Source organism: Carassius auratus, unplaced genomic scaffold (genome assembly GCF_003368295.1).
Source record: "Carassius auratus strain Wakin unplaced genomic scaffold, ASM336829v1 scaf_tig00009996, whole genome shotgun sequence".
NCBI lineage: Eukaryota > Metazoa > Chordata > Actinopteri > Cypriniformes > Cyprinidae > Carassius > Carassius auratus.
The window spans coordinates 103,336-130,000 of record NW_020524096.1 but is presented as its reverse complement, the minus strand read 5'-3'; the positions used below and the strand labels follow the sequence as shown (position 1 = coordinate 130,000).

General features: G+C 37.9%; 1 protein-coding gene across 1 annotated transcript in view; it reads right to left on the bottom strand.

Annotated features, from left to right (window-relative positions):
- The window catches only part of LOC113072718 (roundabout homolog 2), a gene marked incomplete at its 5' end in the record, with an annotated part of 133,220 nt that overhangs the window by 9,266 nt on the left and 97,289 nt on the right, over positions 1 to 26,665 (bottom strand). The window contains 13 exon segments of the mRNA XM_026245685.1: positions 235 to 466; positions 3,038 to 3,159; positions 3,722 to 3,888; positions 4,255 to 4,420; positions 4,697 to 4,778; positions 5,982 to 6,187; positions 11,517 to 11,688; positions 12,872 to 12,996; positions 15,621 to 15,632; positions 17,669 to 17,805; positions 22,766 to 22,904; positions 23,259 to 23,379; positions 24,001 to 24,158. Of these exon segments, the coding sequence (XP_026101470.1) occupies positions 235 to 466; positions 3,038 to 3,159; positions 3,722 to 3,888; positions 4,255 to 4,420; positions 4,697 to 4,778; positions 5,982 to 6,187; positions 11,517 to 11,688; positions 12,872 to 12,996; positions 15,621 to 15,632; positions 17,669 to 17,805; positions 22,766 to 22,904; positions 23,259 to 23,379; positions 24,001 to 24,158 (1,839 nt within the window).

The window sequence follows — 26,665 nt, the reverse complement described above, 5'->3', positions numbered from 1 at the left end:
AGTATGCTATTTTATGAATTAGTCATGACTGTATTTTGGAAAAACTGAATTACCTACAAATTAGCCCAGTACAAATCACTTAAAATCTATTTTCCCTATCCATATGAGTTATTTTAATTAAAGGTTACACAGATAAATGATGTATTATGAAAGTAAATACAGTCAGTTTTGATTTCATGTTGACTTCAAACGTCACAGATCTCCTGTATCACTTCAAAGAAGCAAACGCTGTACCTTCCTCTGTTGTCCTTGCCGTTCGGGACTCGCTGTCCATGCCCTGGAACTCGTTGAAGTAGGGACGGACTTTGATCTCGTAGACGATGCCTTTCTTCAGAGCCGAGAGCACCATGCTCCTCTCAGAGGGGATCTTCACATCCTGACTCTGCCACGCTCCTGGGGAGGACAGCCCTGACATCTGTCTGTACAAAACCCTGTAGCCCTGGATGAACTGAGACTGCCGGTCAACCTGAAGGGGAAAGATGGTTCAAAATTAAAAAAGAAAGTGAGAAAAATTATCATTTAAAAAAAGAAGGAACTCCAGGTTTGGGTGTTGGTTCCTAGCACGAGATGCTTGGTGTCCCAAGAGGCGTCTTAACTAGCTTAACCAGCAATGCTTTCATGGTCAAGTAACTTAAACAGAAAAGCTGATTGAATATTTTCTCTAGACATGTTGGTCCACCAACTAGACCAGCACTAAACTAGCAGTAACCAGCTTGGAACACCATGGAAAAGTCTGAAAGTCCAAGGAATATCTCCTCGAGATATTTACTACACGAGCCGTAATTCACTGACAATCTACACAAAATCGATGTTAAAATCGCAGGAGATTCTTTGTCGATTTTGAAAACGATTTTGTGTTAGCTGTTGGTAGACTACGGCTCTGTATAGTAACTGCCGCTCCACCTGAACCAGTGTTGCCAAGTCTGTGATTGTTTTTCCATGTCCGCGGTTTAAAGCAACCCCAATACCCAATCACGTGATATTTAGCCCCTAAAATGCTAATTTTACCAGGGCAACCCTTCCAAAAAATTATATTTTAACCCCGGGAAGCAATTTGTATCGGGGACCCTCCCAGAATGCGATTGGGCTAGTTTTGGACTAGTTTTAAGAAGCAACTGGGCAGGATTTGTTGTAAAAACCTGGCAAGCCTGATCTGAACGCACGTACTGGAGATATACTCCTTATTACAGGAGCGTCTTTACTGATGAGATGCGCATGAAAATCGCATTCGATTTTTTGCACATTCCTACTACCAGTGATATTTGGGATCAAAAAATATCCAGACACCCGCCCATGTTTATTCTTTAATTGCTAATGCAAACTTTTTACACCACAGACTGAACGAAATTAAGCATTTCTTGGTAATTGGTTGACCTAAATTGGTATTATCTAATCGTGTACTTAAATTTAACAGCTGAATCATTTTTGGTTGATTGTAATCCATTACATACTTTTCTATCAAAGTTATATGACATAATCAAGATAAATTAGTTTTAATACACTTTAACTCTGTGGTCCTTGTCATATTTTATTACCATTCTTTAAACTATAGCAAATAAACTGTGATATAATGTGAGAAAAGTTGAAGGTGTCCGAATAAATTTTGGTTTGGAAACATGTTCAGCCAATCAAATCCCTTTGATAAAAATACTCTACATGATTCATGGATATGTACAACCTTGATAAACTGTAAATAAAACATCAATAACAGCAATCATGCTAGATGTAGCCGCCTTGAACAAACATACTTGCGAAAAAAGCTCAGTTGTGAAGAAACAAGTATACACATAAACGTGCACACAAAAATCAACAAAAAAGATCAAAGAAGAAACGAAATCTCAAATCAACAAAAAGGTAAACAAGACACTTCATTCGCTGAAAGCTTCGCCCTTTTTTTAGTTTGGCAAATAAAAGTTGTATTTACAGAGAGGAGGAGTCTGCATTACTCACATTAATGTCTTCCTAACAGCACAGTCTGGCTTCCGGAATGAGATATTTAGCATCTGCTTTTCCTCCCTACACATGGAGTAAATCAGCCCAATGGGCATCCTTCCTACGCTTTTTAACTTTCATTAATTGAATGATTCAGGGTCGTAAAAGCTTTCTTGACACCACCTACGTTTACCGCGAGAGTGCTGCTGTATTCAGGAGCCATGTAGGCTGGTGATTTATGGATTATTCATATGAGAAAAATACCTCTGAAACAGTCTTTCCCCCATTTAGACTGAACAGACAGGAGCTTATATTTGTCTCTGTAATGATTGTTGATGGCAATCATTAATATACCTCTGGAGAGTGCTTACAAACTAAAGTGACAAACCCAAAGCTTTAAAATATCCATTTTAATGCAATTCAACAAACAATAAACACTTTTAGAGTGTTTCTATCAATGCTGCAAGACTGCAGTGGGAAATAGAAATAACAACCAAGACGAGTAACAGAGTTAACTTCTGAACTGACGCACTTGTTTGGATATTAAATATTATACATGTACATAATGTATATGTTTAAATGACACAGAGCCAATAATCTGTGGCAAATAGCACCATTCTGTAGAGATATTAAGCCAAAATAATCAACATAGTATACTATAAAATACGTCATGCCATTCCAAAAATTTCAAAATGACTTTGTCAAACATTATTCTGTAGAACACACAAATTTAATTAAGTCAAGTCAATTTATGTCCATTTAATGAAAGTCAGTAGGGTCCAATGATGTTTAGGAGCATTGTATGGACAAAAACATTCCTCAGAATATTATATTTTGTCATCTACATAAGGAAGAACAGTTAGGAACAACATGACACTGAATAAATGATGACAAGATTTTCATATCTGGTGAACCTTGGTCCAATCACAGTTCACATGCTAAAACCTCAGTCCAGTCATGGAAGCTGTACAATAACCTCTGTCCAAGAGCAGATTGCATTCAAACCTCTCTCTAACCTTAGCTCCCAATTCACAGACTATAATATCTCTCCAAACACAGTTAACATACTAAATCTTGAGCTTTGTCCAATCACAGAGTACCTTACCGTCCATGTGACCTGTATGGTGGTGGGGCTGAGGACCACAGGGTTGTGTAGCCGCACAATAACCTCACCCAACTCCTTCTGCACGTGTCTGTGATCCACTCCCTGAGCTGGAGGACTTATATCTGTAAAGAGAGAGAGAGGGGCCAGTGCCATTACCTCTTATAGTGCTCTGACAATGCTAAATTACTGGCTGGTACAACATAATCCCTTAAATATATTTTAATCCCCTAATAGAGCAAAGAGGAGTCGTTTTCACTGACTCCAGCCGCAGACAGCACAGCTTCAACCCGACCTGTGAGGTTACATCCGCCCAAGGTCTCAGAATCAGTCACCCCTAATGAACACACGGTGGACTCCATGGCACCTTAATCGAATCTTTTTCCAGTTAAAGTTGGTTCTTTTTTTTCTCCACGTAATGATCATTAAGGTACCAGCCAGACCACTAACTCAATTATACACTCCAGAAGTAGATGATGTTTGTTCTACGTTATACTCCATCTCTGGAAATAATGAGTGTGTGGGACCGTTAGACCGTGTGGTATCTAGACAAAATCTCGTAGTCTGTAAGCAACCGCTAGAATTTAATTGGAAGTCTTTGACACAGGCACTGTTCATATGGGTTTCTTACCAAAAGACACTCTATACACAATTACAGCTAGGGTAATTCTAATCTCTATTAAATACCTTGAGTGCGGACGGGTTCGGACATGGGGCTTGGGTCGCTCAGGCCTTGGACGTTGACTGCTCGCACCATGAACAGGTAGATGGTGTTGGGGCGAAGACCCTTAATGGTGTACTGGGTGGTCTTGACATGATCGGACACAGTCTGCCAGCTGTTGCTCACCGATTGGCTGCATGCAAATGAGGCAGAGTGATGTCAGACTTTGAAATGTCTTCATGCACTTAAGTCAGAGCGGATGAAGGACAGTCCATTCAAAATGTTGTACCAGCTTGAGGTTCTATGTCACAACATATTTTTCAAGGATTTTGCATGTTAAAATTGTGTATAAATACGTATTTCCAATGTTTCGTCATCTGAATGTACAGTATATTCAACAGACTAGACATCTCAAATCCTCACTGGTTTCAAATAAAAAATAGCATCTACTTTCAGTACTTGACAGGAAAATGAACAAATTTAAGGTACAATTCAGTCCAAAAGAACTTCAGAAAAGGAACTTAAAGTCTAAAAAATTAAATTACTGTAAAAATCATACCTGAAAGCCTCAATAACATATGATGAGATTGGTGAAGCTCCTGGAAGGCCAGGCTGCCAGGACAACGACACGCTGTTTTTAGTGACATCTGTGACCTGAGGTTTGGAAGGAGGACCTGGGAGCTCGTTCTCATCCCGGTCTTTAACTACAACAAGACTTCCAGACTCTGAGGAGAGAAAAAAAAAAAAAAAAAAAAACTTAAGAACATTGAGAAACTGTTCCTGGAAAAATAACATTTCTTAAAAAGCACATCCACTCAAAAAAAATAAAGGTTCTTATCTATGATTCCAAGAAGAACTAGGAAAACGACAAAACATTATTTTAAGAACTGTTCACTCAAAGGTTCTTTGGGGACATTGAAATTGTTCTTCTAAGGCATTCCTGCAAACCTTTTGAATCCTTTATTTTTAAGAGTGTCTTTTGTGAAGTTGCACCGAAGTACCTTTGACTTCCAAGAAAGCACTCCAAGATGTTTCCCCACTAGAACTTGCTGCCACACAAGTGTAGATACCAGAATCTGAGATCTGAAAAACAGAAGAACACAAAAACATACATTGGTGTTTATATCTTCAAGTACTGTCAATTCACTAAACGGCTAATCAAATCGACTCATGGAAAGTCCAAGCTTTCGATCGGAGAGATGTAACCTTGGGCACATCCGGATCAGCTAAAGTGCTGACACTAATATGGTAGATATATTGTATTTTCTGCACCCTTCAGCCAGCTTTTATTCTTGCTGGCAAGTTTACAAACCCACCGACTAACCACAACAAGAGTTAGGCTAATTCATTTAAAAGGGGTACTCGCTGAAACCCTCTGGACCGTTGACAGCTGGCGCATGTTCCCCCCTCTCTACCTTTCTGGGACGATCTCCCTGTTGTTTGTTGCCTTTCATCAGGGTGCCTTGCCTCCATTTATTAGATAAAATGTCAGAGGTGGGCAGCACTGTCAGGCATAATGGCAATCCCATCCTGAGCTGACGGGGGGAGGGCTTGTGTGTTTGTTTGTGTGCGTGTGTTCAAATGTGTGTGCAGCTGGAGCCCGTCCAGGCATCCGTAAATGAATCTTTGGAGAGCTGTCATATCCCTAAGTGATAGTAACAAACAATTTACCAAAATCAATATCTCCCATTCATCCCCGTAATGCAATATGATTCCCTCTGCCCGTCTCTGTTATGTCTTACCGATATCTGATTGAATTCTGCTAAGCTTATACATCACACTTAGATGAAGATGTTTCTGACAGCTGCTAGTCACACAAACGCACACATATGGCCTTAGAAACACACAATGACAGATACACATCTGGGCATTCATATTAGGAATATATTGGTGGCTATATCAGTGTTGGCTAATATGAAATCTGGTCCAGTTTGGGGAGTATTGAAAGATGATGCTATATATATATATATATATATATATATATATATATATATATATATATATATATATATATATATATATATAAATCAAACAGAATACTATTTTTCTATGGCATTTTAAAAAAAATATATATATTTTTTTAAATTATTTTTAAATAATAGTTATAATAATAACAATATAAATAAATAAATACCCAAATAAATAAACATTATTATTGCAAATATTTATTTGTTTGCTTGTTTTCATTAACGTGCATCCCAAATGCATACTTTCCAATTCATACTTTTTTAAATAATTTTTATTACAATAAAATTATAGTAACTAAATCCAAGTGTTCAGACTCACCCGCAGACCCTTGATCTGCAGGCTGCCAAGGTCCTGCAGGGACATGCGAGGGTCTTTGCCCAGCAGGCTGACCCCATCCTTCAGCCAGCTGATGGTTGGGACCGGTTCTCCAGATGCATGACATCTCAGAAGAGCCACACTGTCTACACCCAGAGTCTGGTTAGCTGGACCCTGCCGGATGATGGGGGGAGGACGATCGGTCAGCACTAAACAAGAAAGAGACAAAGAACAAAAATTACTCATACTTTCCTGCTTATGTACCGGATAAAATAAAATATCCTTATTTTTTGTAAAATATACACGTTCTTACTAGATTTACTTTTTTATGTGCCTTTATTTTTTCAAATTAATTCATTTATTTTTGGTTGAATGATCACATGTTTTTATGTTAAGTTTTATTAAGCATACTTTTGAAAACACCCCTCTATTTTCTGTTGTATTGCATAGACTATTTATTGGATAGCATACAAACAGGGCAAGAGACAGCAGAGAGGAGACAGGAAATAATTAGAAAGACAGAGTGAGAAAGTGTCCGGCAGATCGGAAACATTTCCTGTGTGAGTGCAGTGACTCAACATGTCTGGAGCCCATGTGCTAATAACTAAGCCTTGGCTCCTGCTGAAATGGAAATGGTGAAGATTGCTAGCAATTAGCATGCTTGTCCATCTAAACTAATGCATTCTCCACAGATTATGACATCATGACACTAACAGGCCTTCTTACATCATTTGTTGCTTTAGTACAGGACAGCGAACATGTTCGTCATTAAAAATGTCAGGAAACATTAAGATTGCGGCCATGTCCCATGTGGCACATGTAGCCATGATTGCCTTATTCCTAGACGTATCGGGGTTATATGCACATTTTGTGGTCGCACCACAGGGCAGTGTCTACCCCCCAAGCATTCTGGGAAAAACTGGGAGAAACGCTGAGTCTTGGTTTCTAGCTCACTGATGTGGCAGTGAGGTGGTTTTGTAGCTTCCAGTTACTGCCTGAGATCCTTCATTTAGGAACCAGACTCTGAGTAAAATTTCATGCATTACTATATATCCGACTATCAGAGGCAGTGTGGTTGCTTAAATATCTTATGCTGGTTAAGAGAACGTCCCCTCATAAACTACTTCTCCAAACACGAACCCACCATCCTAGAGCACACAGATTGTTTTTTCTTTTTTGTTGTTGTTGCAACATTTATAGTGATGGGTGTTCATGAAAAGATTTCCATCCATTTTCATCTCGATTTGTAGACACTTTTTTTTTTTTATTGTTTACAGTAGAGGGAAATTGTGGAATTTTATAGATCAAATATAATTATGCACACTGCATTGTTATTGGCAACAGAAGGCGTTATCAAATCACGTGTAATTAATGAATTAATTAAATTAAAAATGTATGCATTTAGCAGACACTTTTATCCAAAGCAACTTACAGTGCATTCAGGCTATCAGTTTTTACCTATCATGTGTTCCTGGGGAATCGAACCCACAACCTTGCGCTAAGCAATGCTCTACCAATTGAGCTACAGGAACACAAGAAATAAATACAAATTTTAATTATAAAATGTTAATATTATTTAAATTATAGAACTATATTATTAAAATGTTTAAAATTATTAATACAAATAAATAAAATGTATATAAATGTGTATAAAATAATAAAAATCTAAGGAATTTAAATTCTAATAAACAGTATTTAAATAGAAATTATGTGCTATTGATTGCATTGCCCTATTGATGTTCACTTTCAGTCATTTATATAGCGCTTATATATTTATATACATTTATATAGTGCCATTATTCCGCTCATTTTAGTTCAGTTTAGTTCAATAACAGTGTGAAAGTTGCAAAGTGTTCTAAGTTTAAGAATAAAACATCTAGATAATACAGAACATAAATGTCATCTCTCAGCTCAAATCAATTCAGTGTTGATTCAGTTTAGTTCAATCGTAGTGTCAAAGTTAAACCAGCTTTATTCAGCTGGAAGCAGTTTTAAAGGTGGCAGCAGTGTCATTATTCAGCTCAAGTTTTGTTGATTCAATTCAGTCCATCATTTATGAAATAAATACGATTAAGCTATAATAAAGCAGCAACAATTGACGTACAAATGGGCATCACATGCCCCTTGAGAAGCGCCAACCATTTATTTCTCTGACTAATAATAATACAATAATCAGAGCCGTGTCCTGTCCTCTGGCCCTCTGAGGACACATTAATTAGCAGGTGTGAATTAATGAGCAAAGAGCCGGTGGGTGCTAATTACAGACTGCACCTCTAACTCTTAAATACAGCTTCAGATGCAGTCGTCTTCCATTCTCGTCTGCGTTACTATTTGTCTCGCTCTGAATAAAGGATGGTATTTATATTGTCCAAATCTCCATCGGAATGCCTCATTTGGGCTCAGGGATGAAGAGTTGCCATCCTAATTCATCAATGTGGATTACTCCGCGCCGAGGTTAAACCCCAGAGTGCTTTGCTGGCGCATCCATCAGGCCGACATAAACCCCAGAGATGCATGTGCGGATAGATAGAGACTGATGAGGCATAATGGCTGTGTTTGGATTAAAGCCGCATCCTGTGTACTGAATGAGTGTTTAGCGTTGCACTGTTGCATTTGAACTTGACTAGACCGTTGTTTCAAATCGACCCCATGTTGCATATAGTGATGTTTCCAACAGTTTTCATGGATTTGAGGGGGTGGAGAAGTTAACAGAAATGTTATAGGCTCTTCTTGTCAGCACCTCTTTTTTGCTAAACCTGATATAACATTTTTAAATAAACTGCAGAGTAAATTCATTTTTTCAGTTTTATATATATATAAAAAAATTATATATATATATATATTTTTATTCTAAAATAAATCAATAAACAAAAACAAAATCCATATATGACCAGATAAATACAAATATTTTTCTTGCAAAACTTTCAGAGAGTAAATTTAAATGTCTTTATGTTTACAAGGGTTTTTGATAAACAAACTAAATAAACAAATAAATAAATATTTTCCTGCCAAAACATTTTAGAAGTAAATTTAAAGGATTTGTATTTACAAGGGTTTCACCAAAAAAAAAAAAAAAAAACGTAATATATATATATATATATATATATATATATATAGGAATAAAAATATATATATATATATATATATATATATATATAGGAATAAAAATATAATACATAAAAATAAAACTATTATTTTACAATCATGCATTTAATTGTAAATTAAAAAATACATTTATTATTTTTATTTGATATCAAGGTGATATATTTGTATATATTTATTTATACATTAGAATGTAAATTTGTCTTTATATCTACAAGTGCTCCACAAAATAGAAATAAATAAATAAAATCCATATAAATTTGTCTGCTTGACTACTTATTAATTTGAAAAAATGCAGTGAAAAAAGCAGTCTTTTTCAGTGTCTGCTAAGATTAGGTGTTATGGTTTGTGTGTGAGTGTATTGAGACCAAGTCATATGATGTGTGTGTTGGCGTGACATGATGGAGTGCTGTTCCTCTGACAGGACGGTTTCGGACAGCGTGAAGGCCTTGGTGCCATGGCAGCAGCCATTTTTCATCAAATCTCTCCTTGAACCTGTCCAGCTCTCTCTGCCACCTCAACACCCACTAAATCACACTCTTCCGCATGCGCAGGTGTGGCCGTGACCCCCTTGCTCTTTCGTTCCTGTCATCACTCTTTGCTGTCATCCTCCACAACATCTCGCAAACATACTCCTTTCTCAGAAAAAGCCGTTTACGGCAGTCTAGGTCATATGCAGTTTCTAAGACAAGATCGCTTTGCAGTCAACCGTAACAGCCGTCACCTTTTAAAAGAATTATATTTTATTGTTAGACTGAAGATGTAGTTGAAAAGTTCATACAATCTGACATCTTGCTACTTTTTCCTTATATAAAAAAAAAAATCTCTCTTACACAACCCAAAACACGCTTTGTTGCCAAAGCAATTTTTCTATCATCAGTATCTGAAGTTTTCAAGGACGGCTGTTTTCACTCCCTTCTCGAGCTGAAATGAAGTTTTCCTCCTGTCAAGAGAAGTTCACAGAGACGTGCTCCTGTAATATTCAAACGCGAGCAGAATTCAGGGTCGTCAGGATTGCTATTCACTTCACATAGCGAGGCAGAATCAATGCAGTGCGGAAGAGCTCAAGGCCAGATTCCAATTCAGCTCTTAATGTGGATCCAGCGGCAACAGAAGTGGTTTTCATATGACATTATCTTTCTGCCAGTACTTTTGTATGAGGATTTTGAAGCCTTCGTTTATTTCGTGGGTGTGAAAAGTGTAGGAAGACATATGAATGAGGGGAAATGAAAGAGCGGTGAAAAGAGTATGACGAAGCGAGTGTTAGAGAGAAAAATATTGAAAACAGAGCCTTAACAAAGTCAGCTCATGTAAACGTAAATAAAAAATGAAAAAATTCTAACAATTATTTCTAATTATTTTAATAATGATAGTCATTTTTAATTTATAATTATTATAATTATTTAATCAATCAGGATTTTACCATTTCTGCATAATGCAATATTACACACACACACACACACACATACACACACATATACATACACATATACATACACATATATATATATATATATATATACATATATATATACATATACATATATACATATACATATATACATATACATATATACATATATATATATATATATATATATATATATATATATATAGATATAGATATATAGTTTTTTATCTTTCTGCCAGCATGGGTGGACGGAATGGGGGATTTTTGCAACCTTTTTGGAATCTATTATTACTTGCATTTAATATAAAAATTCATACTGTTATTATTTTATATTTTGTAGCAAATGTTACAATAAAAGTATTTTTTTTACATTTTAAAACATTATATATATATATATATATATATATATATATATATATATATATATATAAAAAACTATGAAATTATTATTATATATGTGACCCACAAAACAAGTCATAAGGGTCAATTCTTTTAAAATTGAGATTCATACACCATCTGAAAGCTGAAAAAATTAGCTTTCCACTGATTTATGGTTTGTTAGAATATAATCGAAATATTGAGAAAATTACCTTTAAAGTTGTCCAAATTATGTTCTTAACAATGGAAATTACTACCCAAATGTTTTGATAAATTTACATCTTTACTTAAAAATATCCTAATGATTTTGGGCATTAAATAAAATTCTATAATTTTGGACCATACAATATATTGTTGGCTATTGCTACAAATAGACCCGAGCTACTTATGACTGGTTTTGTGGTTCAGGGTCACATACACAGCTTTTTATTTTATTTTATATTATATATATATATATATATATATATATATATATATATATATATATATATATATATATATATATATATATATATATATAAAATATAAAATAAAAAGCTGTGTATCTAAAAACAAAGAAACAGAATGAAAAATGAAACACCACTGTAGGTAAGAATCCATCCACATTCCCAAAGCCCTGTTGTGGTCCGATCCACCCCAGTGCTTACCGTCTGTGACCTCAAGCTGTGCTTTGGCCAGGATGCTGCCCGCCACCGTCAGGGCCTGGCAGATATAGTATCCCGCGTCTGCCCGCTGGACCGCTGTGATGGTCAGATCTCCACTGGGCGACACCGAGAAACGACTGTTGGGTTGCTGCGGTTGATTTGGAAACAGAAGGTTCTGCACAAACAAAGGAAAGCAAACAAACAAGAAAAGTGTAAAAAGCATTTCCAGGGAAAATTTGCTACCTGAAACACACTGTTTTTAGAATATAATCACACCAGGAAAGGCATTTTTGTATTAGAGGGGCTAAATTATTATCTGTATTATCAGCTATTAAAATTCTGAAATCAATTACGGTGGCATGACTTTAAATTGCACAACACAATGGCTCACCGCAGATAAAGCTTTTGCTAACCAGTAGGCTAACTCTGACTGTGTATCTCTCACTGTGTGTATCCATTGTGTCCAAATGACTCCAGTAATTGCTTTGGGCTGCGTTGTTTACTCACTCTGTCTAACATGGCTGTTGTATTTGAAATGAAATCTGCTGGAAAGGGAGAAGGCCAGGTGATTCAAAGCTAATTCACCACCAGCGGCTGGTTTAGCCCATTCGCTAATTACGGCAGATAACAAGCTGGGTTCATTAATGGACGTCATTGACCGAGCCCTTACATTTACCTCAGATTTTATATCCTTGAGATCTCTCCACTCTTCCTTTTATTTTCTCTCTTTCTCTCTTGATTTCTGAGTCCTCATAGCTGACCGTCAGAAACCGAAAGGCATTAGCCGGATTCAATTACACCTAATGACTTTAATGTTCCAAATTATGCTCCAAATGATGTTTTTTTTCTTTCTTTCTTTTGCTCTTTTTTTAATTAGCCTCTCACACATGATAGATGTTGGGTCCATTATCCTCAAGTGTGACTGAGAGGCTTCTCTTAATCGCTAATGACTCAATAACTGCTTTAATTTGGGCTTTTAACAAATACCTTCATATCTAACTTAAAAGAGGAGTTGTGGGACGAAAAAATGTTTTATTGCATTTAATATCGGGATTGAGATTATAATTATGTTATTTCAAATTGTCTATTTCTTTTCTAGGATTTCTTTTTATTACTAGCTTGCCATGCTAAAGCTCACTGCTACAATGCTAACATGATCTGGGTGGTTGCCAGTTTTGCTATAATAAGGTCTATTGGGTGGATTCTAGGTGACCCATCCCTAAATATACCTTGTATCCCTTCTTCAATATAAGTCTAAGGGATTTGTTCACCAATGTTATTTCTAACTTGCCTGCAGCATGTATGCTAACCACTAGCCTAAATCTTTAACAAAAACAGAGAGAACGTTGTGCTCTTACCTGACTTCCTTCTTTCTGCCAGAAGACTGCCGGCTGTGGATTTCCTTTGGTCTCACAGGGGAAACTGGCGGTCCGTCCTTGTGCCACAATCTGATCCCGCGGCCTGATCACGAACTGCGGTGCGGCTACGTCAAGAACCAAAGACATTAACATTACACCATACCCTTTGACACAAACACATATGGACACATAAACGTTGGGAACATCAGGCATCCATAGGCATCGACTGCCGAAGTCACTGAGACAGAGCTTCCATGCATCAGCCCGTTTCCAACACCAATCTGCCTTTTGGATACTCTGTTTGCTTTGACCACAAACAGCAAGGACAGTGACAGCAACCACAGGAAGCCATTCATCCAGGTGGGGCCGCGGACGGCGGTACCGAATGAATGACGGCAGCTTTCAGGCACAGCACTGCTGCGGGTCACAACACCAGAGGGAAGGGTGGGTCATTCTGGTTTAGGGCACACGGAGAGGAGAAGCTAAGTGTGGACGCCACACTGTGAACTTGAGTGGACAGTTCTTTTGTAAGTGGGTTTAAATGCTCGACTCTATTGACTCTAGGTACAAAAAACAGTTTATATTCCTGTGTCGAAGACAAGCAGAGGTCACAAGCTGGACAAGCTTGGAAAACATTGAATTGCTGTTGGCATTTTAATGGACATCATTCTCTATTCTAACTGCCAACTAGGGTCAAGTTCTCACAGAACAAGATTTTTTTCCCGCCTTATGAGCCACACTTAGCAAAGTATTTTAAACCTTTCAACTCACCCGGCAAAGAAACTCAGCCAACATTCCTGCAGAGCACATTCAAATAAACCAATTAAAAGTACCATCTTCCCTGCTTTCCCTGTCTAACCTGACCTTAAAATGGCATCAGAATTCAGAAACAGGGATCCAAACTTTCCCCGTGACATAGAGTCAATGCTACTTTCTCTTTAATGAGAAGGTTAGGGCAGCAATCGGCTAAAAAAGGTTTGTCAAAAGGAGTCTTGAAAGGCAGGGAATGGCAGCTGGAGCTTGTGAGAAGATAAAATGCTATTGCAGACGGTACCTCTCACTGGAGAATGTACAGTTAGGGAGTTTCAAGGATGGAGCAAAGGTCTTTTTATGGAGGAATAAGTGTTTTAGCTGACCTAAATAAAAGAACAATTTGCTTCTGCCAGCAACTCTGGACGGCGACCCTACAATCAATCATTTTTAACCAAACAAAAGTAAACACAGAATGTACTACTGTTAAAAACTGATACTTTTCAGTCATGAGGTTCACCAGAAGTCACAAATTCAGACCAAAAACAACAACTAGCGCGTAATTTGAACATTCTGACGCAGTGTTAGTTTTATACTTGTAGCCACAACAATAAATCTCGATGCAGGACTCCAAACAGTTGAGTTCGTTTAGCAGGGGAACCATTACTTACGGTACACCCATCTACAAAAGAAAAGGTCTGAGTGCGGAAAAACACTCTCCCCCTCTATTTTGATCCCTAAATGAGCCCCTCTACTCTCTGTACAGCTGGCAACTGTGGACAAGAGAAGTCTGCAAGTGTTTGTGATTTATGCGGCTGATCCCTTTTTTGTGAGGCTGTACTTGACTAAGGCTGACACATTCAGGCAAGTTACAGATGGTGGCAGATTTACAGGCTTCCCAATCTGGGCGCACGGTGGCGCGGGCACTTCTGTGAGTTTGGGCATAACACAAAGGCTTTAAATCACAGATTGTCCCAGTTTCATTCTACTCCAGAGTTTTTTTGTTTTTTTGTTTTTGCACCGGAGCAGGCAGGCATAAAATATGGGCATTTACCCATGCCACTCACTCAAAGTGATTGTTTAATGACTTGGACGCTCAACTTCATTGTGCAGTTGAGTGTTAAAGCCCTTTTTGGCCAGGGGTGGAGGAAAACACATACGCACACACACATCCCAAGTCTATGTGCTCCAGAGAGGATTCTAAAGAGTAGAACAAAGCTAGTCATAAATAAACTGTGATTGCATCCCCGGTACATTCTTTAATGCATGTGTGTTGTGTGAATAACACACATGCTGGCCTCTTTTCATTGGGAAGTGTCTGCTGGGAGAACAAGGCCCTGTAAGAGCAGAATAGCTGATCGGCTCCCATATTTAATTCATGATGGAGCACATCTGCTTCATACTGGAGAGAGTTCACGACTAAACACACTTCTGAGAGCTGTAAGTAAACACATATGAGAACAACAGGAAAAAAGCATGCATGCTTTCTCCGAAATGCACACAAAGACAGAAAAATAAACAGAAACTGACATGACTAATCGAACACCCTTCCCTGAATGCTAGAACACATTGTTTTAAAGTATTTCATCTCAGCCAAATGTAGTCCCAGATGGCTATGTGTGTTAGGAAGACTGCTGAATTATATTCGTTAAGCAGAAGCCACAAGTTTTAACCAAACACCACACTCACACATACGCTTTTTTAGCAGTACCATCTCAACCTATATTCCTATAATAAATGTAGTTAGTACAGCCACGGGTTAGTACAGCATAGAATTCTACCTTAGTTAAGCGCGATCAAGGTCATAATGATGGGAAGGGGGAAGTAGTGAAGCGGAAACAGGAAGTACTGAACCTCTACAGAGTTAGTTGAAGAGTTGAGCCGGCACACTGTACTTGTGTGTGCGTGCGCGTGTGTGTGTGTGGGTGGGGCAGGAGAGGAGGAAGGAGCACAGAAGGCACACATGCAGTATGAAGGAGTGACTGGGATGGGTACTTACCGACAGGGCGAGCTGAAGACACAACAATGGTGGAGTGAAGACAACAAAAAATGACAAAAGACAGACACAAACAGAAAGGACAAACGAAGAAGAAAGTGAAAAGAATTAAGAACAAAAGAAACCAAATTCAGAATGAACAATGGCAACGTGTTTTTTTTTTTCAGCACCGGTCCGGTCCCCGGAGAGGGAAAATGCAATGAGTTTGATTCAAATTCATTTTTTCACCTTATTGTTGAATGGAACCTTCAAATAAACATCATAAAAATGCTCATCTAGACTAGCACCACCTGGTGGCAGACAAATGTAGTGTTTATTTTTATTCTCTAAGCATGTGGACAGCTAAGAAATCAAAATCAGCACTCCTGTCTCTCCTCCTTAACTGACTGGTCTCTTATTTCATATGAAGTCACTAAAATCGGGGGCTTGTCCGGTATACAATTCAAGCTATGAAATCTGCTTTACCTGCAATAATGAGGTCTAGATATACAGCTCCTTGTGAAGAAGCTGAACCAGCAAGACAGAAAGTGGGCAAAATAGATGACCAAGAGAAAGTAGCTGACAAAAAAAAAAAAAAGCAGTTCATATTTAATGCAGTAGTAGAGCTGTCAAGGAGGCGGATGCCATATTGACATTAAGAGGGAGCAATCATGCTCAGAGTGCTGTCCTCTCTTTCCTTCCCTCCTCTCTTTCATGAAAGTTAGCTTGTGTAAAACCCCTCCACTCTGCATCCCCACACATCCCTTCATGGCTGAACTCTGTCCGCTTGTAAATCCTGCTTTCAAAAGGGCTGAAAATTGACATCTGTCCCCATTGGCAGCTCCAGACCCCTCCTGAAGGCCACTGAACCCCCCCCACATGAGGTTTTAATGCACTCCACAGAGCATCTAGGCAGTTTGATTTAATGTGGTGAGAAGAGAAGGGAGACGGAGAAGAGTTGGAAGGGGAGAGAGGGACATTATGAAAAAAAAAAAAAAAACATTTTTATTAACCTTGCCCCTCAGAGCTGGGCTTTTCGAGGTCGGTCTGCACCAGTAAACTGTGAAATGGTTTCCCTGGTTTGGGCTGGGGTGCCACAGTGGAACCGAGGAGATAGCGTGTTTATGTGAGTGCAGAGGGGGGGTTGGTGGCCTCCATTCTAGGGGGTGTAAATAAAAAAAAAAAAGGATTTGTGCTCAGGGCAAGATCACCCCCCACCTAAATTACACTTCAGGAGTTCATTTGAGACCCGTCAGGAGGTTATCTCACTCTTTTAGACTGAGACTACAGCAAAATACATTACAATGCAATTGATTTCCAGTAAAGGGAAACCTTATGATAGAGTCAGATAATCAAGATCAACATAAATGCACTGTTTGTCAAAGCAAAAAAAAAAAAAAAAAATCTGTTTTTATCCTGTCGTAGCCCCTCCAAGCATTACAATTGGTGTAAGCGTGTGCTTTGTGTAAATAGTCCGGAAGACTGCCAGAATGGCTTGGACGTATGACAGTCAGAGGATGTAAGAAAAAATGGGTTTCTTAAGTTTAAAATATGGATATTTTTCTTACAAAAACGCATGGATTTGCTTCAGGAGGCCTATATTTACCCCCGGAGCCGTGTGAGGCATGTTTTATTACAGATGCACGCACTTTATTTCACATCTTCTGGACTGCTGACAAAAAGCACCCGCTAACCAGTATTGTAATGCTTGGAGGGACCAGGACAATTTTGAATATAACTCTGACTGGATTCGTCTGAAAGAAGAAAGTCATATACACCTAGGATGCCTTGAGGGGGAGTAAAACAGGCTAATTTTCTTTTTTGGGTGAACTAACCCTTTAATCCCTTGAACCGAGAGTAAAACTGAGGAATCCAGCAATCAATAATTATAGTCAAGTAATCAAAAACAGTAATTAGTAATCAATGATGCAATCAAAAGCATTCGACTAAGCTGACTGAATGAGTTGCGTTGAAACCGCACATTTTTGAAGTCATCTAAATACCCTGCGAGGCTAGAAAAATTGTAAGCAGTGTCATTTAACTTTTGTGGTAGACTTGGGCACTAGACTGACCTCTGACCGTGAGGGTGGCGGATGCCTCTGTTTTGCCAACTCTGTTTTCAGCTACACAGGTGAAGGTTCCTTCATCGCTCGCTGCTGCCTTCTTTATCCTCAGCACATAGTCATCTTTATCATATTTGATATCATACCTGAAACACATATAAAGAGAAGATGGGTACAGAAATTAGAAACCACTTCTGAATATGTGATAAACATATGGAAGTAGAGTAAACACTGGGGTCAGTTAGACATGGGGCCAAATTTAATAAACAGGGCAAATTAATGTTAGTGTGCAATTCCATAAAAGTGCTGATGGGAGGGGAAAAATCTGTGGGTGATTTATTGACAAAGTGCACATTAAAGAACACAGATGCAACATCTCCTTTCCATAATGACCAGTGCAATCTACCAAGAGCAGAAAAAAGTATAACTTTTTATTAGATATAAACTAGATATGCAATAGTTTTATTCAGCAAGGATGCATTGAATTTATCAAAAGTGCAATATTTCAAATAAGTGCTGCACTTTTAAACCAACAATTTCCCCCAGTTTTTAATGCAGCCTCAGTAAGCATAGGAGAATTTCTTTTTTTGAAACATTAAAAAAGTCTTACAAACCGCACACTTTTGAACAGTAGTGTGTAATTCATAAGATATATTAAAATCATGATTAAAGCTTATAACACATAATAACACATGATATTTAGAACACCGTATGAGAAAAATCTGGTATATTCAGAGAAAGAGCACTGTATAGAAACAATATTTTTTTTATTTTATTACTGACAGAGCAAGATCAATTATTCAGCAATGACACACTCTACAGAGAACGAAGAAGCTTTCAACTGGAACCGCAGATGCTTACAATATTTATGAGGCGTCCGATGTGTGTGTGAGAGAAAGAAGTAGACGTATCTGGGAGCTAATAATAAAAAATAAAAAAAACCCGGCCGATTCCAGGTCAGACTGTACAGAGAGGGATTTGAGATGTGGAATCCAGCCTTATTGATCTGCACCTCTCTGGCAGCTCCTAGGCACTTCAGGAGCACTATGTCCTGGAAACTGACAGCCATAGGTGATGAGCTGTGTGTGAGCGTGTGTGTGTGAGGTGGAAGTGCGGTTGAGAAGTTGACAGGCCCTGCAGGTTGGTCTTCTTTGTAGTATTTTGCTATAATTGGGATTTCTGGAGAGTGCATGCGCGTCTGTGAGCAAGTGTGAGAGGGTGTTGTGCCATAGCGGTTTTTGTCTGACAGCTAGACAACACACTGTCTGCTGTCTATCACTCCAGATCCACCCTTCCACAGGAAGCAGGGCTCAGAGAGCACGCCGTGTGGTGCAGGAAACAGAACAAAATCACCAGAATTATACTTCTGCAGACTGTTGTTTATGAAGACAATATACGGTTGCACTTTATTTTACAGTACGTGTACTTGCATGTACTTATAGTGTACTTACAGTGTATTTATCTAAGAAAGTTCTGGTAATACAAGGTAACTACATGGGTCTTTAGCAAATCCTGACATTAGTTTTTTTTAACGCCAAATGAGATTATGCACTGGTACATGTAAATCTGGCCCTTGATTTATTAGATATAAACTAGATATACAATACTTTTATTCAGCAAGGATGCATTGAATTTATCAAAAGTGCAACATTTAAAATAAGTGCTGCACTTTTAAACCATCAATTTCAGTTTTTAATGCAGCCTCAGTAAGCATAGGAGACTTTCTTTTTTTTTTGAAACAGTAAAAAATCTTACCAACCCCACACTTTTGGACAGCAGTGTGTAATGCATAAGATATATTAAAAGCATCATTAAAGCTTATAACACATAATACAAGGTAACTACATGGGTTAGGGTTAGGTTTAGGGGTAGGTTCAGGGTTAGCACCTATTCATTACATAGTTATTGTAATTAATATAATAAGTACATAGTATGTACATGAGGAACAGGACTGTAACATAAAGTGCTACCCAATATACAGTCAATCCACAGAATGCTTAGTAAGTAAGAATAAATAAAATATTTACAGAAAAAAATGCAGCTTATTTTTTTTTACAATCCCCTATAAAATATAAAACTGTATAATTTATTTTAATGTCATTTATATATATATATATATATATATATATATATATATATATATATATATATATATATATATATATATATATATATATATATATATATATAACATTTACGCATTACAGTAATAATAGAGTTTTAATTAATTGAATTTAATCTCCTTAATACTTTGCTTTGATTATGTGTGTAAGACCACAAAGTCCAGGTTCACTACAGGTCTAGGAAAATAATGGAGATAAAGTCTGAGGTGATTGGACACAGAAAGAGAGAGAGAGAGAGAGAGAGAGAGAGTGAGAGAGAGAGACGGAAATTAAAGAAACAACATAAACAGATGTAAATCAGATTTTCAATCACTAGGACTAAATATTGCATGAAACGAGCTTTCTAAAACGAGAAACACAAACAAAAACAGTAGTGCTCTGTATGTGCTTCCTCTCTGAGCTGGATCTGGTTTCTATTAGGAGAGGAATGCAATTACACACGAAACAGGGCAATGCTGAGGATACACTACACTCCGCTGGCCTCCAAACAACACACACACACATATTACGCAGCATGCGTTCCTGACAGATTTGGGGTGTAAACATTTGCAGACACAGCTTTCGAGTGTCTTTTCCTTGTTAATTTGTACTTGGAGCTCGGAGTTGCTGTGAAAGTCTGCGCCAAATGGCCTGGTGTTTCATTTTCACGAGTGAATTACTTCATATCTCATCTCGGTATGAACAGCACAGGCATCCTGACGGCAGCAGAAGTTTGAAGCACGACAAGAAAAAGATTTGGCGGTCGAATCAACGCCTTTTCCGAAGGTTCTCACCTATTAAATGTGACTATAACGTGTTTTGTGGGTGTCTGTGTGATTGTATAACCTGAAGGTCAACTGGTTTCCAAGCCGTTATCTACCACATACGCGAGCTCTTTGAAGCCAGACATCTACATAATCAGGAAAGAGAGAGAGAGAGAGAGACGATGAGGAAAATACAAGTGACTCTGCACGACGGGCGACGGCTCAGAATGTCAAAATTAAAATAATCTGCCGCTTCAGAGACGGGGAAATAAAATAAGACGACGAGACACGTGTTTCGTCTAGTCTGGGTCTTGTGGTAATTACGTGCTGCGAGACTGCGAGTTATTTAATTATTAGATTGTCATTGTTTCTTTCTCAAACCTAATTAATTTCTCGATATGCTTTTTTGAAAGAAAAGAGAAGAAGCATGTTGAATTATTACCTGACAGATACACTGATTGTTACACTCGCTGAAGTAATTACTATGTGTGTTTTAGCTGACAGCTGAATAATGTAGATTAATCTAATTGTTTCTTACAAAACTAATAAACCAAGGAAAGTCTTCACGGAAATGCACAGAACGACATTTGTGATCTGATGAAAGGAGCATGTTAAAGTAATTATATCTTAATCTTTATGAATTTATTAAGCTTAGCATTTGGACACTATAAGGACATGTTTGTCATAATTAACTACAAAGCCCTGCAATAAAATACAAATTCAACCACAGTAGTTCTGCCCATATTACAGTACATATTGTACATAGTACATTATAGTGTTCCTGTAGCTCAAGTGGTAGAGCATTGCTTTATCAAGCACAAGGTTGTGGGTTCGATTCCCCGGGAACACATGATAGGTAAAAATTGATAGCCTGAATGCACTGTAAGTCGCTTTGGATAAAAGCGTCTGCTAAATGCATACATTTAATGTAATTTAATTTAAAATGTAATATTCTGGCATGATTTGTAGTGCAAAACTTTTCAGTGGCTTTTCAGTACTGTTGAACAGGAGTATTTTGAAATCTGTGAGGATAGGGAGAATGTGGGAAAAGTACACAGACGGGACGCTTTATTTTGTCTGCGTGCTTGTGAGAGCATGTGACCTGGTGACCTGTGCAAGATCACCGACACAGACAAACAAACATGGCATGATAGCACTCAAAAAACATCCCTGTTTAGAATCGTCTCAATCGCTGATGCTGTTTTGACTCTTGCTGCATATTTGTTTCCAATACTTGACTTTCAGAATATTTAATAAAATAATACACTTACAAAAAAGTACAATGGCTTTATTATGGGTTCTGAAAAAGGTACAATGGCTATACTGTGTTTATTTTTTTTTAAGAATAATGAAATGTGATTTAACAAGTGAAATTATAAGCAAGTGAACTTTGTTTTAGATCTTAAATCTTTATATTTACAAGGGATTTACCAAAAAAAAAAAAAGCATAATAAAAAAAGGCAGACATCATTCTAATATGCTTATTTGTTGCTCAGAAAATATTTCTTATTATTATCAAAATTTAAAACAAGTTTTTTAAAAAAATAGTTTTTTTTTTTCTTTGATGCATAGAAATTTCAAAAGAACAGCATTTATTTGAAATATAAATATTTTGACAGATTCTAAAATTACTTTGTCATTTTAAAGCATCCCAGCTAAAAAAACAACAACAACAAAAAAAAAAACTTTACATTTTGTAAAGAGAGTATTATGAAAATTGGCATCCTTTCTCAGCCCTATGATCATTTCCCATTTTATCTGGTGTTTTTTATGAATTCAATCCCAGATTTATTGCTTCTGACACAATGTAGCTGGTCCATGACTAAATCTTTTTTATGTATTGCCGGAAGGATGATCTTTGTCAAAAGCGTTCTCATCCTCTCTCTCTCTCTCTTTATCTCACCATCACAGTTTGAATGAAGAGGCCTGAGGGTTCGTATTACATTTCTTTCGTCATGCCAGAGCCTTAAACGTGCACCAGTCCACCTGCAGCCTCACCTGTCTTTACCTCAGGGCCTCAGCACAGAGCAAAAGAACACAACCGAAACTGAGGCCCATGATGCAGCTCTGGCTTTTATTATCTGCAGGGGGCCTCACGACGGAGCTGGTGTGTTTCTGACCATGGGCCTCAGCATGGAGCTCAACATCTACATCACAGGCGGCTTTTATGGCAGTGGGAGCAGGCGTTTGAAATAATGCTTTAGATTGGCAGACATCTCTGCCAGCGTGTCCCGTCTCACCTCCCACGGGGGACATCGATGTCGTCTTTTTTCCAGCGGACGGTAGGTTGGGGGTCTCCCTGCACCTGACAACGAAACTCCACCGCCTCCTCCTCCAGAACCACCTGGTTAATGGGCCGTCGTAGGAACGTGGGTCTCTCTGAAAGACAGGCAGACGAGAAAAGGACATGTGGGACAAGGAGACCTCATTCACTCGCTGTGACTCAGCATCGAGTCACAGATCCCAGACAGAAGCTCTCACAGAGATTTATGGCATTGTGTAAGTGTATCATACGCTTTTGTGTTCCAGCATGTTTTATGACTAACGTGAAGACACAAGCATAATAGAGGAATTAAACATGACACATTCTCGAATGCAGAAATAAATCTTTTAAACTTGCTTGTTTACAAAAACAAGAGGTGTTAAACATTTCCAGAGCATGACTCAAATATTTTTTTGATATTTTAAGACTTTTTTGTGGTTTAGAAGTATCAGACTATAGTTGGCACATACCAAACACGGTGACCTGAGCTGTCTCACTGTCTCTCTCGCCGACCATGTTAGTGCCCACGCAGATATACATGCCAGCGTCACTTTTCCTCGTGTTGGAGATCATCAGCTTCCCTCCACGGATCTGACGGGGAAGACAGGAAGTTACAGTCTCTGTGAAAACTCGTTCGATTAGTTCCTTCAGCACTCTTTGTGGAGCTACCTGAAGTTAAATGTCTTTCTAAAGTGTAAATTAGTTGTGGTTTAGAATTCACCTTTCGCTTTTTTTGTAACATTTTTAATGTTCTAGAATTCAAAGCTAGATCATTAACCAACATTCCACTCTTCAAATTAAGCTTGCTTTGTTACAAAAAAAAAGTTTCAATAGTTTAGAAACATTTATCTTTGAACAATACACCTTTGTAGGCAGAATGCTTTTGTCTTTTTTCTTTTAGTCTTGCAAAATTTTCAGCAAGTGAATTTGACATTTAAAGGACTTTGTCTTAGATTTTTTAATAAAAATGTAAATAATTTGTAGCATATTTAAAATATTTATTAATAATAAAATAAAAACATAATAAAATTCATACAAACAAAACGAACATAAATAGGGTTGAAAAGAGGCAGAAGATTTCTAGGAACATTTCCAGAAACATTTCAGGATTTTTGGACAATTTCCTGGATTTTGTTTTGTTTTGTTTTTTTGACTTTGTAGAAAAATGTCAGCTCTTTGCAACCCTAAACATGCATCGTCTCCATTTCTCACCTTGATCCTGTCATCCTTCTCATCGATTCGTACTTTGTCTTTCTTCCAGTAGATGGTGGGTTCTGGGTGTCCACGAGGGGGAACGCACTCCAGGATGGCCGGTTCTCCAGCAGCCACCACCACATCCGTAGGGTTCTGTCTGAAATCATCACGTAACACTGAAAGAAAGAGAGAGCGAGAGAGAGAGAGAGGGGAAAATTAGCTTGTTCTTTAACCATTTGCAAATTTAGTCATGCTTACAATCCCCGAGGCACAAATAAATGTTCTTTTGTTGCTGAAACAGATGTCATTTCATTAAGTCCTCTTGAATGTTAACACGCTCCAACAGTGTTCACATGTTAGCTCCCATTCAACAGGGGTGAGGAGAGACACCTGTTTGGAAGTTCTATCTTGAGGTCACAGTAATGCCAGACGCAGTAAATCACGCTGTGTGTGAAGGCACCCATCTACAGGAGGGTATGTATGAGTTTTATTTGATAGGGTGACTACAAGAAAAACTTAATTGGTCTTAATGGGGTTCCCTATCGAGACAGGAGAACAAACAGAGGGAGGGAAGACGTATTGTGCCCTCCAGCTCTGTGTCACTTATATGCGTGGAACAGAGGAACGAACGGCAACACACACACACACACACACACACACACAAACAGTCGGTGGGTGGATGGGCGGGTAAATCTAAAACTAATCACCCATGCTCACCCTTTCATCACCAACTATGCCTCTGGCCATGACTGATGTAGCAATAAACTCGACAGCAAAAACATACATGAGGTCACCCAATTATCAGCAATGAATAAATGCAATTAATTAATAAACACACCTGTACACATCTTCACATTCATCAACACCACTTTATTAATAAATGAGTTGGGTAATTCTACTCTAGCGCTGACCTGTGAGAGACAAAAGGATAGATCTGTCAGCTGATAATTCATTAACAGAGAAGAATTATCTCGACTTGTCTTAAGTTAAGATTTATGAATCAGATAATGACTTTGAAGTGATTTAAGAATAATTATGGAAAAGAGCACTCAGACTGAAAAATATGATCGGATAAATCATGTTTAAAGCTGTTCAAACTCTAACATGAGTTGAATGATATATTAAAGAGACAAATATAATAATAATAATAACAATTATTATTATGTTTATTAGCACTCACAGTTGATGCTATTTTATTTTATGAAATCATTTACACACTGACAGTAAAGAGAAATGTAGAAAATATTTCTACAAATAACGTTTAATTTTGTCAAAATAAATAATTAATAATAATAATAATAATTATTATTATTATTATTATACAAACTACTAGATTTTTATATTTTCAGATTACAGTGTCAGAGGTACATCCCTGCATTAAACTTGCCATAGAGTTGCTAAGGTGTTTCAAGCAGTTTCTAATGCTAGGCAGTGCAGTTGCTAGGGCATTGTGGACGGTTGCTAGGCTGTTGCACACTAACAAGTCTGCATGATATTCTGGTCTCTTAGATCCAGCTCCGGTCCTTCAACGCAAGTCTGTGACTTTTTTTTTTCAATCGTTTGAAAAAGTAACAGCACACCTCTCCTCAACAAACGGCCTGATTTCAGACATCACTCAAAGGCAAGTTACATGCTGAAGTTTAATACTTAGTGTTAGTGAATTGTTCAAATGAGAATAACGCTGTAAAGGAAGACAAAGCGCTGTGCATGTGTAGTTTTACATTTCTTAACTTCACGACTTTTTCTGGCCCCAGGCCGTATACAGACATTCAATACACATAATTACATTTTCATCCTTCCAAAAGCCTCGACTTTCAGCTCTCTTACATCTCTCTTTCTCTCTCTCTCTCCGGGTGCGATGAGCCTCTCGATCTTCCATCTGATTAATATTTATGTATTGTTCGTCTCCTCCCCCGCATGCTAGCGAGAGCAGCATCTGTCTGTCAGGCTGGAGGCTAAAGGAGAGGCTTATCTGCCGAATATTCCTCCGCCACCCTCCTCCTCTTCCTCCTGGAGGACGGCTGGTAGAGGTGGAGGGGGTGTTTTTTGGGCTACATTGGCAACTTTGCAGTTTCTTTGGCTAGATTTCAAAACTTTTGGAGTGAAGTTAAGGGTTTGTGGTGGAAAAGTGTAACAGGAGATGATGCAGTGGAAGGAAGCCAAGAGGATCATTTAAAAATGGACAGATGCTACTTTGTACTTAAGTGTGTTTGGAGTTGTCAGATATAGTCAATGCCAAAGGCAATTACAGGGCCTGATATTCCAGTGTCTTTTCTTTATTTATTTTTTTAGCAATATATTTGGCACCTTAAACAACTAAAAAACAGCAAATCCTTGTAACAAGATTGTAAATGAGCTCTAAGTTTGTACTACAGCCTAAAAAGCTCTTATATGACTTATGTGAAGTATCGCTGCTTTATAGTTGAAACATTTATTGTTTATGGGCCTTTTGGAATCCAAATAGTACTGTCAGGTTTTACTAAATATGCACGGTGAGGAATTGGCGATGAAAAGGCATGGATGCAGTTATTTTTGTGCCTGACCTTACCCTTTCAGACGTAAAATTTATGGGAGCAGAGTATTCAAATTAACCATGCAATGAGACTTAGTAAAGTTTGATATCAAAGGTTAGTTCTATCAAAACTTCTTGCAACCCTTTATTTTTTGGCCATCGGTTCTTTTC